Source organism: Schistocerca cancellata, chromosome 8, assembly GCF_023864275.1.
Source record: "Schistocerca cancellata isolate TAMUIC-IGC-003103 chromosome 8, iqSchCanc2.1, whole genome shotgun sequence".
Classification (NCBI taxonomy): domain Eukaryota; kingdom Metazoa; phylum Arthropoda; class Insecta; order Orthoptera; family Acrididae; genus Schistocerca; species Schistocerca cancellata.
Window position 1 is genome coordinate 132,039,693 of NC_064633.1, and position 14,592 is coordinate 132,054,284.

A 14,592-nucleotide genomic window follows, 5' to 3' on the forward strand; every position below is an offset into this window, starting at 1 on the left:
TACATTCGTTTCTCTCTTAATACAAGTCTGTGGCATTACCAGGCAAGAAATGGCAGGTGCAATAACTGCATACAGTATTTGATATGATGTGAAATACATTTAAAATAGCAAATATTGACATCAAGTTGTCTGTGCGATCCCCACAATAAATTGCAAAGAACAAACTGTAGTTGCAAATGAAAGGCGTTAACATGATGCAGTTGATTATCCAAAACATGAGAAAGCAACTATCTGCAGCGTTAATCTACCCTATCACTGAAGCACAAAATGTGCAAACCTGATACCACATAAAGTAATCAGCAAACATTTCAATGATGTATCATGGTACTCATAGAGAAGTCTCAAGAAAAGTCACACAGATTTTCAGGGCATAAGATGACGCAGATGTGTTACTGGTGCTAAACCGACTGTGGTGAGCTTCCCATTACGTCTCAGAAAACAAAAAAAATATGACGTTTACCACAAACAAAATAGCTACGTTACGTATGAAATTACTTAATTTCCTTAACTTAGCACTGACGCTCGCTTCACACAGGTGACACACAATTTAAGCCTGCCGCACATCTTTGGCGCAAACACACATTATTTACATACAAAAATTGTATCCGTTCTCTGGCAGTGACGCTAATAATATTGTGTTACTTCCGACACAATCAAAAATTATTCAAGGGTTTAAATGATACTCAGACATCACACCAAGCTCTAATTCTCTGGCAGCACACAAATATAACAACAAAACGAACTTACACACTGACACACACGCGCGCTTCGTATCTAATACACCGCTTTACAAGTTGGTGGACATATTCCTTTACCCACAATGCATTGTAGGTTACAGAAGCCTACCCATAATGCCCTAGGAAAAAAACAGTAACGATAATCGTGTAGTGGTGCGACCTGTGTTGCGCTTGTTGTGACAGCTCGAGGCGCAAGTTTCATTGAAGTGTTGTTTGCTTGTGTTTCTCATAAGTGTACTTACATTGCTGAGAAATTTAACCCTTTTAAAACTGAGTCTGATTTGTTACTTGATACACCATGGCGACCGCAGTTGCTTCACGATTTGCTGTTCTTACTGTTGAAGGCGAAGATGATTATCCGAAGAAGAGTCAACAGAAGAAAAAGACTGACAATAAAAAGTCAGCTTCGGGCACCCAAAAGTCGGATACAAATCAGAAAAAGAAAAATAAGAAACAAGAAAATGGAAAGGTAATCATTCAATAATTTTTATTGTATCAGCATTGTTATTTCTACAGCGAAAAGGTAATACATTTCCATAACTATTATTTCATGCATAGATTGCCATGCATTTATCGTGATATTCATTTAAAGATAAAACATTATATTAAAAGAAGCCAGTATCCTAGAGTTTTCTATTGTGATACCATTTGCTGCCATGTTATGAAATATCGCTCATACCATGGTATAACTAAAATCAACCAAATAGTATAAAGAGCGGGTCAGATGTGTGAATTGCATGTGTGAGAAATTAGTTTGCGATATTCACTACAGGCGTAACATTAAAGAAAAAGTCATTTACGAGTCAATTTTCGATTTCTGTGCCAGATACACATTGTACTACTCAGTCTTGAAATGCTATTTATGGCCATAAGATAATGAAACTTGTAATTCATCTCTCACCCTATCATTCACATTGTACACAGCCTACCGATCTCCACCCAGCAGTGGTGCATGTAATACAGTGTGATGTGCCTGTAAACCTGATGGAACAATTGCATTGAGTGTTTGATGCTAATCGCCTTGGAGAGTTTCTTCATGGGTCAAAACAATGAGGAGCTTAATCAAACTTTCTGGGTAAAATGTATTCGAAACAATTTGGAGTACAAAGATTCAGTATTAGGGCTAATACAGGAAGAGGGGGAAGAAAAGCTCAACCATTCTGTTCACTGAATAATATAAGCAAGAAAGTGTCTATAACTCAAGAGTTGATAATCTGGGCCTCACATGTGTTAAGCACTAATTTTCATTTCAGTAGGAGTACAGATGATCCACTTCTAAACTAATGTTACTGGAATATGTCAGCAGTTTAGCCGAGGTGGACACACTGGTTCCCACCAGATAACCGAAGTTAAGCACCATTGGGCATTGGCAGGAGTGGGACGTGTGTCCATCTGAGTATGCTACATGCTGTTGTTACTTTTCCTTTTGCCTTTATGGCAGTAGGGACAGGAGTGGTGGTGGTGTAATGTCCCTTATCACCAGTCTTTGCATCAGTCTCCTGGATTCAGTTCCAAACCTCTCCACCGTCTTTCATGAAGTGAGAACATGTGTCACTGTTGCTGGCGATATATCTGTTAGATGAGGCTGTTAAGTACGGTGGCCACCTTGATGCTTTTTGAGGGGAGTAGGCTAAATGCAGCACCGTGATTCACCCTCTGCCTTTTCTCATCATCTCCAACATGAATATGGCACTACACTACACACACCATTACAGTTGCCTACATGTAACAGATATATATTGAAGCACAGAGCTCTTATACTCCATGAAGGAAAGGTGCCTGCTGGCACAGGGGATAGGGAAAAACTTACCAATTAGGCGGACCATTTCCGGGGCTTCCAGCCATTCATGTCTTATGGCGTAACTGTTCTTTACTAGAATATTAGGCATGATTATCTGGCAGAATAATTTACACTAGAAGGTTACATTCAGAGGTAGCAAAAGCCCTGTCCTTAAAGTGTAATCTTGCAACTGTCATATCTTGTTTTTAAATAACAGGAGTCTAACCATATGCTGTCCTACGTCACGGAGTCCCAAGAAGCTTTACAAGTTCTTTCATTGTTCTTTCAGCAGATATAGCTCCACTAAGTAATTTCATCCTGCTGGAATTGGCAAGACAATAGTCTTCTATCTCAGTAAACACTGGGCAGAAACTGAACTTCATGCATTAACTATTATCCCAGAAATGCTAGTTCCAAAATGCTGTGAGGGGCATTTGGAGTTTGTAGGGTAGAAATCTTAACAAGGTATGCTCAAGTAATGTGCAGGCTACAAAAGGCAAGCAATTGGAATTAGAGTCCAAGTGTGCCCCACTGTTTTAACCTCTCATTGAATAATTCAGTAATTATTTGGAGGGTGTCATAAAACAGCAATTTATGTGCCACTATAGAAATAATCACAAAGCCTAGCAACATTGGTTTGAATTGGCCAGCTTTGACTTGTAGTGTGATAGACAATGACATATATCTAAAAACAAAGATGATGTGACTTACCAAATAAAAGCGCTGGCAGATCGATAGACACACAAAAATACACACAAAATTCAAGCTTTCGCAACCAACGGTTGCTTCATCAGGAAAGAGGGAAGGAGAGGGAAAGACGAAAGGATGTGGGTTTTAAGGGAGAGGGTAAGGAGTCATTCCAATCCTGGGAGCGGAAAGACTTACCTTAGGGGGAAAAAAGGACAGGTATACACTCGCGCACACACACACGTATTTATCCGCACATACACAGACACAAGCAGACATTTCTGCTTGTGTCTGTGTATGTGCGGATGGATACGTGTGTGTGTGCGCGCGAGTGTATACCTGTCCTTTTTTCCCAATAGGGTAAGTCTTTCCACTCCCAGGATTGGAATGACTCCTTACCCTCTCCCTTAAAACCCACATCCTTTCGTCTTTCCCTCTCCTTCCCTCTTTCCTGATGAAGCAACCGTTGGTTGCGAAAGCTTGAATTTTGTGTGTATGTTTGTGTTTGTTTGTGTGTCTATCAACCTGCGAGCGCTTTCGTTTATTAAGTCACATCATCTTTGTTTTTAGATATATTTTTCGCACGTGGAATGTTTCCCTCTATTATATATATATTTATTGGACGGCTGTGATACAATACGCCATTGTCCAGGGCTATATATAATACACACAGGGTGTTACAAAAATTACAAAAAGGTACTGCCAAACTTTCAGGAAACATTCCTCACACACAAAGAAAGAAAATAAGTTATGCGGACATGTGTCCGGAAACGCTTACTTTCCATGTTAGAGCTCATTTTATTACTTCTCTTCAAATCACATTAATCATGGAATGGAAACACACAGCAACAGAACGTACCAGCGTGACTTCAAACATTTTGTTACAGGAAATGTTCCAATGTTCAAAATGTCCTCCGTTAGCGAGGATACATGCATCCACCCTCCGTCACATGGAATCCCTGATATGCTGATGCAGCCCTGGATAATGGTGTATTGTATCACAGCCATCCACAATACGAGCACGAAGAGTCTCTACATTTGGTACTGGGGTTGCATAGACAAGAGCTTTCAACTGCCCCCATAAATGAAAGTCAAGAGAGTTGAGGTCAGGAGAGCATGGAGGCCATGGAATTGGTCCGCCTCTACCATTCCATCAGTCACCGAATCTGTTGTTGAGAAGTGTACGAACACTTCGATTGAAATGTGCAGGAGCTCCATCGTGCATGAACCACATGTTGTGTCATACTTGTAAAGGCACACGTTCTAGCAGCACATGTAGAGTATTCCGTATGAAATCATGATAATGTGCTCCATTGAGCGTAGGTGGAAGAACGTGAGACCCAATCAAGACATCACCAACAATGCCTGCCCAAACGTTCACAGAAAATCTGTGTTGATGACGTGATTGCACAATTGCGTGTGGATTCTCGTTGGCCCGCACATGTTGATTGTGAAAATTTACAATTTCATCACGTTGGAATGAAACCTCATCCGTAAAGAGAACATTTGCACTGAAATGAGGACTGACACATTGTTGGATGAACCATTCGCAGAAGTGTACCCGTGGAGGCCAATCAGCTGCTGACAGTGCCTGCACACGCTGTACATGGTACGGAAACAACTGGTTCTCCAGTAGCACTCTCCATACAGTGACGTGGTCAACGTTACCTTGTCCAGCAGCAACTTCTCTGACGCTGACATTAGGCTTATCGTCAACTGCACGAAGAATTGCCTCGTCCATTGCAGGTGTCCTCGTCGTTCTAGGTCTTCCCCAGTCGCGAGTCATAGGCTGGAATGTTCTGTGCTCCCTAAGACGCCGATCAATTGCTTCGAACGTCTTCCTGTCGGGACACCTTCATTCTGGAAATCTGTCTCGATACAAACGTACCGCGCCACGGCTATTGCCCTGTGCTAATCCATACATCAAATGGGCATCTGCCAACTCCGCATTTGTAAACATTGCACTGACTGCAAAACCACGTTCGTGATGAACACTAACCTGTTGATGCTACGTACTGATGTGCTTGATGCTAGTACTGTAGAGCAATGAGTCGCATGTCAACACAAGCACCGAAGTCAACATTACCTTCCTTGAGTTGGGCCAACTGGTGGTGGATCGAGGAAGTACAGTACATACAGACGAAACTAAAATGAGCTCTAACATGGAAATTAAGCGTTTCTGAACACATGTCCACATAACATCTTTTCTTTATTTGTGTGTGAGGAATGTTTCCTGAAAGTTTGGCCGTACCTTTTTGTAACACCCTGTGTGTGTGTGTGTGTGTGTGTGTGTGTGTGTGTGTGTGTGTGTGTGTGTGTGTATTAATGTGTTTATATTCATAAGATTTTGAAAAGAGATATAGTTGTTTTGGTTTCACATAAAATATAGAAACATTGATGTTTCTGCAGTCACTGATTCATTTGTATTATGAATTTTTATGTCTGTGTATGAACTGCAGATTTACCACCTGTGTTCAATATGTGATACATACTGTATTATTTCATTTTCAACCATTTGTCTCCTACTGTTGATTAAAGGTCACCTCCTGCATGTTTTCTAACATAGCTTATGTGCATTCCATTACAATACCTGCTTACACTTTCCTTATCTGTTCAAATCCATAGAACCCATCAGTTATGCAGTTGCGTGACTTCATCTTCCACCTGCATCCACTTAATTTTCTTTGCAGTTATGATTACATTTACCACTCCAGTCTGTTCCCTGTCTTTTCAAGTAATTTTCAACATTAATCTCATCTGAGGATTAATTCTGAGTTTTTATTTTGATTACACATTAAAATTCCATGTTCCCCTGTGGTAAGTTGAAACTAGTTACATTTATTGAAAATAAACTACTTTTTCAGGCTCATTGGTGATTTAGTTTTGGTAACCCTAATTGGGCCAAAACGGCACTCCAAACCATTTTTCTCTTTAGTTTTTTCCTTTCAGTTTTCATTCAGCCATTCTCTTCATCTACCTGATAAAATACAGAAATTGTTAACTGAATCTTTGATTTCATTGTTAATTTGTGCTATTTGGTATGTTGGTTGTACATTATCTTTGTCTCATTGTAATTCATTTTGAGCCTACTTTCAAACTTGATCAGTTAAGATATATAAGAGTGTTGGAACTTTAATAGCAGCTATTATTTATTTACAGCTCATACAAAATAGATATGTGTATCAAAGTTTTACTGACCTTAAAAGTAGTCAGCAGCATTGTGTGTAACCTGTTGCCAGCAATGTGGAAGCTGTAGGATACTCTTAGCAATGCCAGTTTTGTTGACAGTTCGAGCAGCGTGGTCTATTGCCTGACGAATTTGTGGCAGTTCTGAAGCGAATGCCGTGAAGTGTTTCCTTCAGGTTAGAAATTGAGTTGAACTCATGAGGGCTTAATTCAGGGGAGTGCAGTAGGTGGTATAGCACTTAGCAGCCCCATCAGTCAAACAAATCAGTAGCAGTTTGCATCACTTCTGTCTCTATGCAGTTCATTTTTGGAACACAACCTACGACCAGCTTAGAGCCAGAAGGGATGACAGTTTCTGCAGTACCTGACCATCATTTTGCAGGACAGTGCTCAAGCACATACTGTGCAAGCTGTTACTGATTTGTTTGACTGATGGAGCTGCTAAGTGCTATTTTATACTAATTTTTGAAAATTTTTACTAAGGTCTTGTAGGTCCAAACTACTGAAGTCATCAGTCCCTAAGCCTACTCACTACTTAATCTAACTTAAACTAACTTACACACACACACACACACACACACACACACACACGCACACGCGCGCGCGCGCGCCAGAGGGAGGACTTGGAGCTCCGACAGGGGAGCCGCACAGACCATGACAAGGCGCCTCAGACCGCGCGGCTACCCTGCGCAGCTATAGTTAATTAATTGTTCAACATTGTGAGGAATAACATAAAATGCAGTAAAAAGTTAATAGCAGCAGGAATTGAACCCTTACCAACAAATTACCAGTCATTGGTGCATTGAGCTGTTGATGCAACCACTCATAATAAACTCCTCATATTCTATGCTTGCAAAGAAAAATATTGATCTGGAGCTGTGAGCAATGTAGAACAACTCACAGTGCCGGCAGGGACGACATCACATCAAAGCGTGCACAGTCGGAAACAGATAGCTGCGTCTCTTCTCTGAGTTGATAGTAATGTAGCTGACCATCATTTCAGAACTTCTAGTTACTGTGGAGAGAACTCTGCGAAACCTGTTTTCATCCATTTTATTTGCATACCAGCACACAGTCAAAGAGAAGTGGTGTATAGCACATGATAACTGGCCACCGCCGTCGAGTTGTACATTTTTCTCACCAAAATAAATGTGGTTCATGTATGTTTCATTAATACGTATGACCTGTTCATTCTCGTTTTTAACCAGTCTAGTGACCTGATAACTTCATCTAGATCTGCTAAGAATAATTCTGGTGATTTGGAATTTATTTGTCTGACTCGTCTTTCAGTTCTAATTTCATAGCACCTCATTGAATTGTAATGGAAGTAGTAGCATTTGTGTATATATCCAACAAATTAAAATAGGTTGAGATTTTATTCACAAAGTCTATTAGTACATATTTTGCTGAGATTCAGTCAAAGGTTGCTCAGATTCTGTGAATCCTGAATTGAATATTACTGTAAAACTCATTTCTCAGTCCTGTTGCTTCATTAACATCACGCAAGCATTCTATTGTATTGTAGTCATTGCTCAAACTGACTTGTTCTGTTGCCTGTTTGAAATTTAATGTTTTCTCTGTTTAAAACCTTGGTGTCATACAATTTGTGCAATACTGTTCAATACTTCAAATAAATTACTTTTCTTCTTTGCCATTTCTCATTTCTCCACATTATCTCTAACAATGTTAGCGATAGTTGGTGGCTGGACGTCCTTCCTGACACCATCGCTTTCCTCGGAACAGAATTTGTTTACTCCAATTGTCTGTGTCTAGAATAAATGACACGTTCAAGTGTGAAAACATTGTTAAATGTTTGTGTACCATGTAACTGAGGTGGAACATGGGTTCCACCCCGATATTTACTTAGCTGGATATGGAAAGCTGCCCAAAATCCACAGCCAGGCTGTCCAATTTGTCAGTCTTCATTATTAATCTGTGACGCGGATGGGTGCTGGATATGGAAAGCTGTCCAAAAACCACAGCCAGGCTGTCCAGTTCATCAATCTTCTTCATTAATCTGCGACGCGGATGTGTGCTGGAGCCTGACAGAAGTAGCAGGTTAATATGCTCGGCTGTACAAGCCAGTCCTACTTCAGATAAATTACACATCATATTTGCATATAAAAGTAAGGAGATAAAGCACACATTTATACTGCAACTAGAATGGGGCAAGAAAATGTAAAGATGCTGATAAATTTGTTAGATGTATCTACATTAAAGAGAGGAAGCTGATAGGTGTATAGTTTCATGTCTTCTTGGTCTCCTTCCTTATGAAACTGAACAGTTGTAGCATTTCTCTCTAGTTTTTGGGGAATTGTTTATTTCAGACATTTTGTATATACTTTGCAAATTTCTTTCTTATTAGGCATCTGTAATGACATATATTATAGTTTGAGCATATTTATGCATAGCTTTGATTAGTTTCCATGCAATACTTGTTTAATCTGGAAACAAGTCTTGCTAATCTTATTGAACTTCTGTCAATATGTATAATATGTTATTTACTTATCTTATTTACAGTAAATCTCATATGTTAATTTTCTACCTGCTTTCGTTCTCTGCTATGAGACAAATGTCTTGATTTTATTCTGTTTGGTTGTCATTTTGTGCTCCTTATGATAATCTTGCAGTAACCCATTAGATCTTTTCGACTCCAACTCCACTAATCCATTCTCTGATCTTTAAGTTCTTCAGTTTATTCTCCATAAATGAAAACTAGTAGAAGAAGTTGGGCTGCTAAGGTTTGTCATAATGTTTATTTAGCCAGTATTCTTGCAGCAAATTGAGAGCTGAGAGCAAAGAAGGAAGTGGGTGTGCCGAAAGCCGTTGCCTGGTGCCTCGTAGTCCAGCCCATTGTACTTGTCAATCTAAAAGCCTGTGATCAACATTGCCCATTCATATTCTGATAATCTGTCAGCCCAGTCCTGAGATGAGTTTTGCCATTTAAAAGTCAGTTTGTCTTTGTGCAATACATTTAGAGGGTTGCGCACACTTCTCATTGCACTGTCTGCTGTGCGGTTTGATGAGCAGCCCATCCACATTTGTTTCCCACAAAACAATGCTTGCAGGGTGTTCCTTACAGGTGTTATCATCTGCACAGCATAGGCTTCTGAGTAGAAGCCAGCTCGGTCCACATTAACTGTCACCAAGAAGTAATTAAGGCTTTTCCTCCTCCTGCTCTTCTTCCTCTTGTTCTTAGCAGTCACCCCTTGGCAGTATATTATTGTTTAAGACATTTGAAAAAAAGGGGAGGACAATATAGTAGTTTTGAAGGACAATTATATTTTTGTTTGAAATATGTCATAAAGTTTTATTAATATATGCCATAAGGAAAAATTTCATACACACGAGAGGGGGGGGGGGGGGGGGAGTTGGTTGGTAAAGTGCACATGTAGACCACAAATATGAAAAAAAAATCCAGTTTTGATTAACTGTGATGTGGTTTCTTCGTGGATGTACTTCATCCCTCATGATTTAAGTGAAAACTAGACAAGGCTAAAGAGCAAATTCGAGCACAACAGCAATACCTTCCTTGTACATTTTGATTAGCCTCTATTGGTATTTTGAGAACGGTTAATATTTCATAATATGTTGAAGTTATCGGGAGCAAGTTCACATTTTGTGCCACATGAACTTCATTTTTTTAAACTTGACCTATTTCTGTTCCAAACAATGGGTTTGATGTTCCTTCACCAATGTCAGTCTAAAAGCAGGCAATTTGATCAAGATAAGGTTTATGTTTCTGTTTGATTTATATTGGCAGTCACAAAGGTTACCTATTTCAATTGCATTGTTTGATGCATAGCAGTTCTCTATGGTTGAAATTGGCGAAGGATGATTGTGTTCATAATTCTTTGCAGCTATACCTGGAGATGTGCTGAGATGTGTGGAAAATATAGTCTTGTAAGAAACTTCTTGAAGAAGAATGAACTTTGGTTCTGTTTGTAATAGCTCAAATGCCCGATAATGAGGAAGAAATGTCAGTACCTCTCACACATGTGGATGTTAAATTGTTGAGTTGCCAAAGATAAATGTAGTGTGGGTTTATACTTTCCCAGTGAATGATGATTTGAAATGTTCTTGGGTATTCAGGTATCTTCCAGATGATGCATTGTTTTGACAAATTGACCTGTTGCCATCTTCATGTGGTCCTGATGACTTATGTATCTTCTGCTGGACGCCATTTTACATAACCCCTTCCTGCCCGCTGTCGAGCTTGGGTCTGCAGTACCTGTGGGCAGCCCAACTGTTGAGGTGGAGGGGGGAGTTCAAGGCCAGGATAAGAGTGGCTGTCCTCAGTGTTTGTGCCAGCAGTGAGACGGTCTGAAAGTTGCTGGAGTAAAGGAGATGCATCGAAGGAGTGTGATGTAAACTCTTGGGTTGGCATGACATGAATGGACCTTCCCATCGGCTGTTGTTGTGCTTTGAGTCTCCCTAAGTTGAACCACTGTGTTTATCAGCTCATCATGTAGCCAGATCTCTACAGATTCTTTTAAAACCCAATCCAAGGATATGTTTGCTTGTTTTAACAAGTATGTGCTATCATAAACTTAGTATGTCTATTGGAGAGGCAGTGCTCTACCACAACTGATTGTTGTTGTTCCTTGTTTGACACTTGTGCTCCAAACATCTTTCCTGTCACGTCTGTGTGATCTGACCTACATACATTTCCCCACACTGTCATGGGAACAGTATATTCCTTGTTTTCAGAGTCCTAGGTCATCTTTAACAGACCCCAAGAAGGCTTTTGTCTTGAGTGGCAGGTGAAATATACATTGACACACTAACAGACATGGCAAGAACTCTTTAAATTCCATTAACTATTTCCTCTTTCTAGATCCACTTTTCAAATTGCAGGGCACTGAGAGGAAATCTCTTAAAATTATTTTCAGCTATCCAGAAAGGATGCTATATACATCTTTCTTACCTTTCTGGATATATTGGATTGTATTATCAACATAACACATCAACCCACTGAGAGCCCCGTTTCATTGAGGACTTTTATTCTGCAATTATGAATAGACATGCAACATTAATATGTCTCAAATGTAGCCTTTTTGATGATAAGAGCTGAATCTTTAAAAGGGATTCAAATCTTGTGTGAGCTTCTGTATTGCCTGTATATGGCATGCTACAGGGTTGCAGCTTCTCCCTTCCTCATTTAATGTGTTCCAAACTGTGACTTTTACTACAAGGATATGGGGAGAATGCACCACAGCAATGTATATTTTCGTTGATGTTTCATTCAGTGTGGAAGCAATTACTAATGGATTGTCAGATCATGAGGCATGTCGGTAAGTGTTAAGAATGAAATGAAGAGCACAAATATGTGAAAGAAATTTAATCGCTAGCAAAGATGCAGTGCAAAAATTTATTTAACTGTACAAGGGATGATCGCCATGATGTTTGTAGCACACACAGTTTGTGTGATAAATACACTGTATACTTAAAGCTTCTGTTATTTTTACTGAAAGCTGTTTTCCAGTACTATATGTAAAGTACAAACTCAGTAATGACAGGTAGCCAGCATTTACCCAGGAAAATCGACAAACATCCATTTGTTTTGAGAAGTTATTTTATTTAGACAACCAGTTTCAGCATCTCAATAACACTATCTTCAGGCTCCCATGCACTCCATATCTAGACAACCAGATATATCAATACTTGCGTAAAGGAGCCACCAAAATCTGGATACCATGCATACTTTGGATACTGTGGATACAACAACAGAACACACATGCCGTCCGAGAAAGTCTCAGTTGTTGTCAAGTCTTTTAATTCAAGAGTCAAAAAATGAATTCACAGAATCCAGATACTGATGACTCCAGTATGTTGTTGTTGTTGTTGTGGTCTTCGGTCCTGAGACTTGTTTGATGCAGCTCTCCATGCTACTCTATCCTGTGCAAGCTTCTTCATCTCCCAGTACCTACTGCAACCTACATCCTTCTGAATCTGCTTAGTGTATTGATCTCTTGGTCTCCCTCTACGATTTTTACCCTCCACGCTGCCCTCCAATGCTAAATTTGTGATCCCTCGATGCCTCAGAACATGTCCTACCAACCGATCCCTTCTTCTAGTCAAGTTGTGCCACAAACTTCTCTTCTCCCCAATCCTATTCAATACCTCCTCATTAGTTACGTGATCTACCCACCTTATCTTCAGCATTCTTCTGTAGCACCACATTTCGAAAGCTTCTATTCTCTTCTTGTCCAAACTAGTTATCGTCCATGTTTCACTTCCATACAGGGCTACACTCCATACAAATACTTTCAGAAACGACTTCCTGACACCTAAATCTATATTCGATGTTAACAAATTTCTCTTCTTGAGAAACGCTTTCCTTGCCATTGCCAGTCTACATTTTATATCCTCTCTACTTCGACCATCATCGGTTATTTTACTCCCTAAATAGCAAAACTCCTTTACTACTTTAAGTGTCTCATTTCCTAATCTAATTCCCTCAGCATCACCCGACTTAATTTGACTACATTCCATTATCCTCGTTTTGCTTTTGTTGATGTTCATCTTATATCCTCCTTTCAAGACACTGTCCATTCCGTTCAACTGCTCTTCCAAGTCCTTTGCTGTCTCTGACAGAATTACAATGTCATCGGCGAACCTCAAAGTTTTTACTTCTTCTCCATGAATTTTAATACCTACTCCGAATTTTTCTTTTGTTTCCTTTACTGCTTGCTCAATATACAGATTGAATAACATCGGGGAGAGGCTACAACCCTGTCTCACTCCTTTCCCAACCACTGCTTCCCTTTCATGCCCCTCGACTCTTAAAACTGCCATCTGGTTTCTGTACAAATTGTAAATAGCCTTTCGCTCCCTGTATTTTACCCCTGCCACCTTCAGAATTTGAAAGAGAGTATTCCAGTCAACATTGTCAAAAGCTTTGACTCCAGTATATACATATAAATATATCTGCTTGTCTATACATGGAGTGCTTAGGAGCCTGATGATGGCATTATGGACATGCTGAAACTGGTTTTTTTTTTTTTTTTATGTATCATATAATAACCGACAGGACAACGTATATCATTCTTACAGCTTTATTTATGTTACTAATCAGAGATATATAGTACAAAGATTAATACACTACAAACAGAGTATTTATTTGTCTTCAACATCCTCTCCACTGTGGTCGATCTCCAGTGGAATAAGTTGCAGCTGCCAAGTAATATTTCTTCCATCTGGAGTTTAAAGACTTAAGGTCTGTACCATTCCATCATTCCCTGCTCTTGTTTCCATAATGCGGGCACTCTTCCACATATATCTTGGTTGCTTATCCTCTCATAAGAGCACAGTGTCTCCCACCCTACATTTAAATGGTTCCTTGTGAGGATGCTGTACGTCATGAAAGTTTCTTAATTCTAACAAATATTCTTTCTTCCATCTTTTCATAAAACCATTTTGCAATTTTTCTCATAGCCTGGCTTCTCTTTGCAGATCCTTCTGTATTCTAGGTTCAGGACCTAAGTGTATTGTAGTTAACTGTTCTTCTGTCAGTACTCAGTATCCTTGCATGTATTACTCAATCTTTGTTAATGAATGTGAGTTAATATGCACATCCATTAATATGGAAAAACATAATAGTCAAATGGGGGTGATGAAGTAATGTAATTATGGCTGCCCTGCTACAGGCTCTCTCTGCTCTTACTTCATTTCAAAGACGTGAAACTAGCAGAAGTTGTTTCCTTCTTTCCTTTTCTGTCTAGCAGCTGGTTCCTTCACCACTAGTCACAGCTGTCCTGGTTTTTTGCACCATTTTATGTATCATAATATAACTGACAGCACAACATGTATCATTCTTACAACTTTATTTACATTGTTAGTCAGAGATACCTAATACATAGGTTAATACACTACAAACAGAGCATTTATTTAACCCTCAACATGATTGTCTAAATAAAATAACTTCTCAAAACATATACCAGTTTGGTGATTTTCCTTGGTAAATATTTGACAGGCCACTATCCCATATCCACAGTGGATCAGCAGAGGCAGCCAGTGTTGTTAACACAAAAAATCTGAACCTCATGTAAAAGGAAATAGATCTGATTCTGAGGTCTACCTACAGTAAATCATTAGAGGTAATGCAGTAAGACTTAAGAAGATGTGTTACTGAAGTAAATAAAAGAATAAGCTTTTCAAGAAGGATACACATGTCTCAGAATAAAATTAAAACAATGTGAA

At 39.4% G+C, this 14,592-nt stretch overlaps 2 protein-coding genes across 3 annotated transcripts in view; one reads left to right on the plus strand and one right to left on the minus strand.

Moving 5' to 3' along the window:
* Positions 1–812, minus strand: part of LOC126094821 (mucin-17-like) — a 59,361-nt gene extending 58,549 nt beyond the window's left edge. Inside the window, exon 1 of one of the 2 annotated variants that reach the window (XM_049909399.1) lies at positions 748–812. The gene's annotated coding sequence lies outside the window, so the exon portion shown is untranslated. The remainder of the gene's footprint in view (positions 1–747) is intronic. The other variant, XM_049909401.1, reaches the window with a different exon arrangement.
* A 73-nt stretch (positions 813–885) lies between these two features.
* Positions 886–14,592, plus strand: part of LOC126094822 (G kinase-anchoring protein 1-like) — a 72,358-nt gene continuing 58,651 nt past the window's right edge. Inside the window, exon 1 of the mRNA XM_049909402.1 lies at positions 886–1,206. Coding sequence (XP_049765359.1) covers positions 1,036–1,206 — 171 coding nt within the window. The 5' untranslated portion in view covers positions 886–1,035. The remainder of the gene's footprint in view (positions 1,207–14,592) is intronic.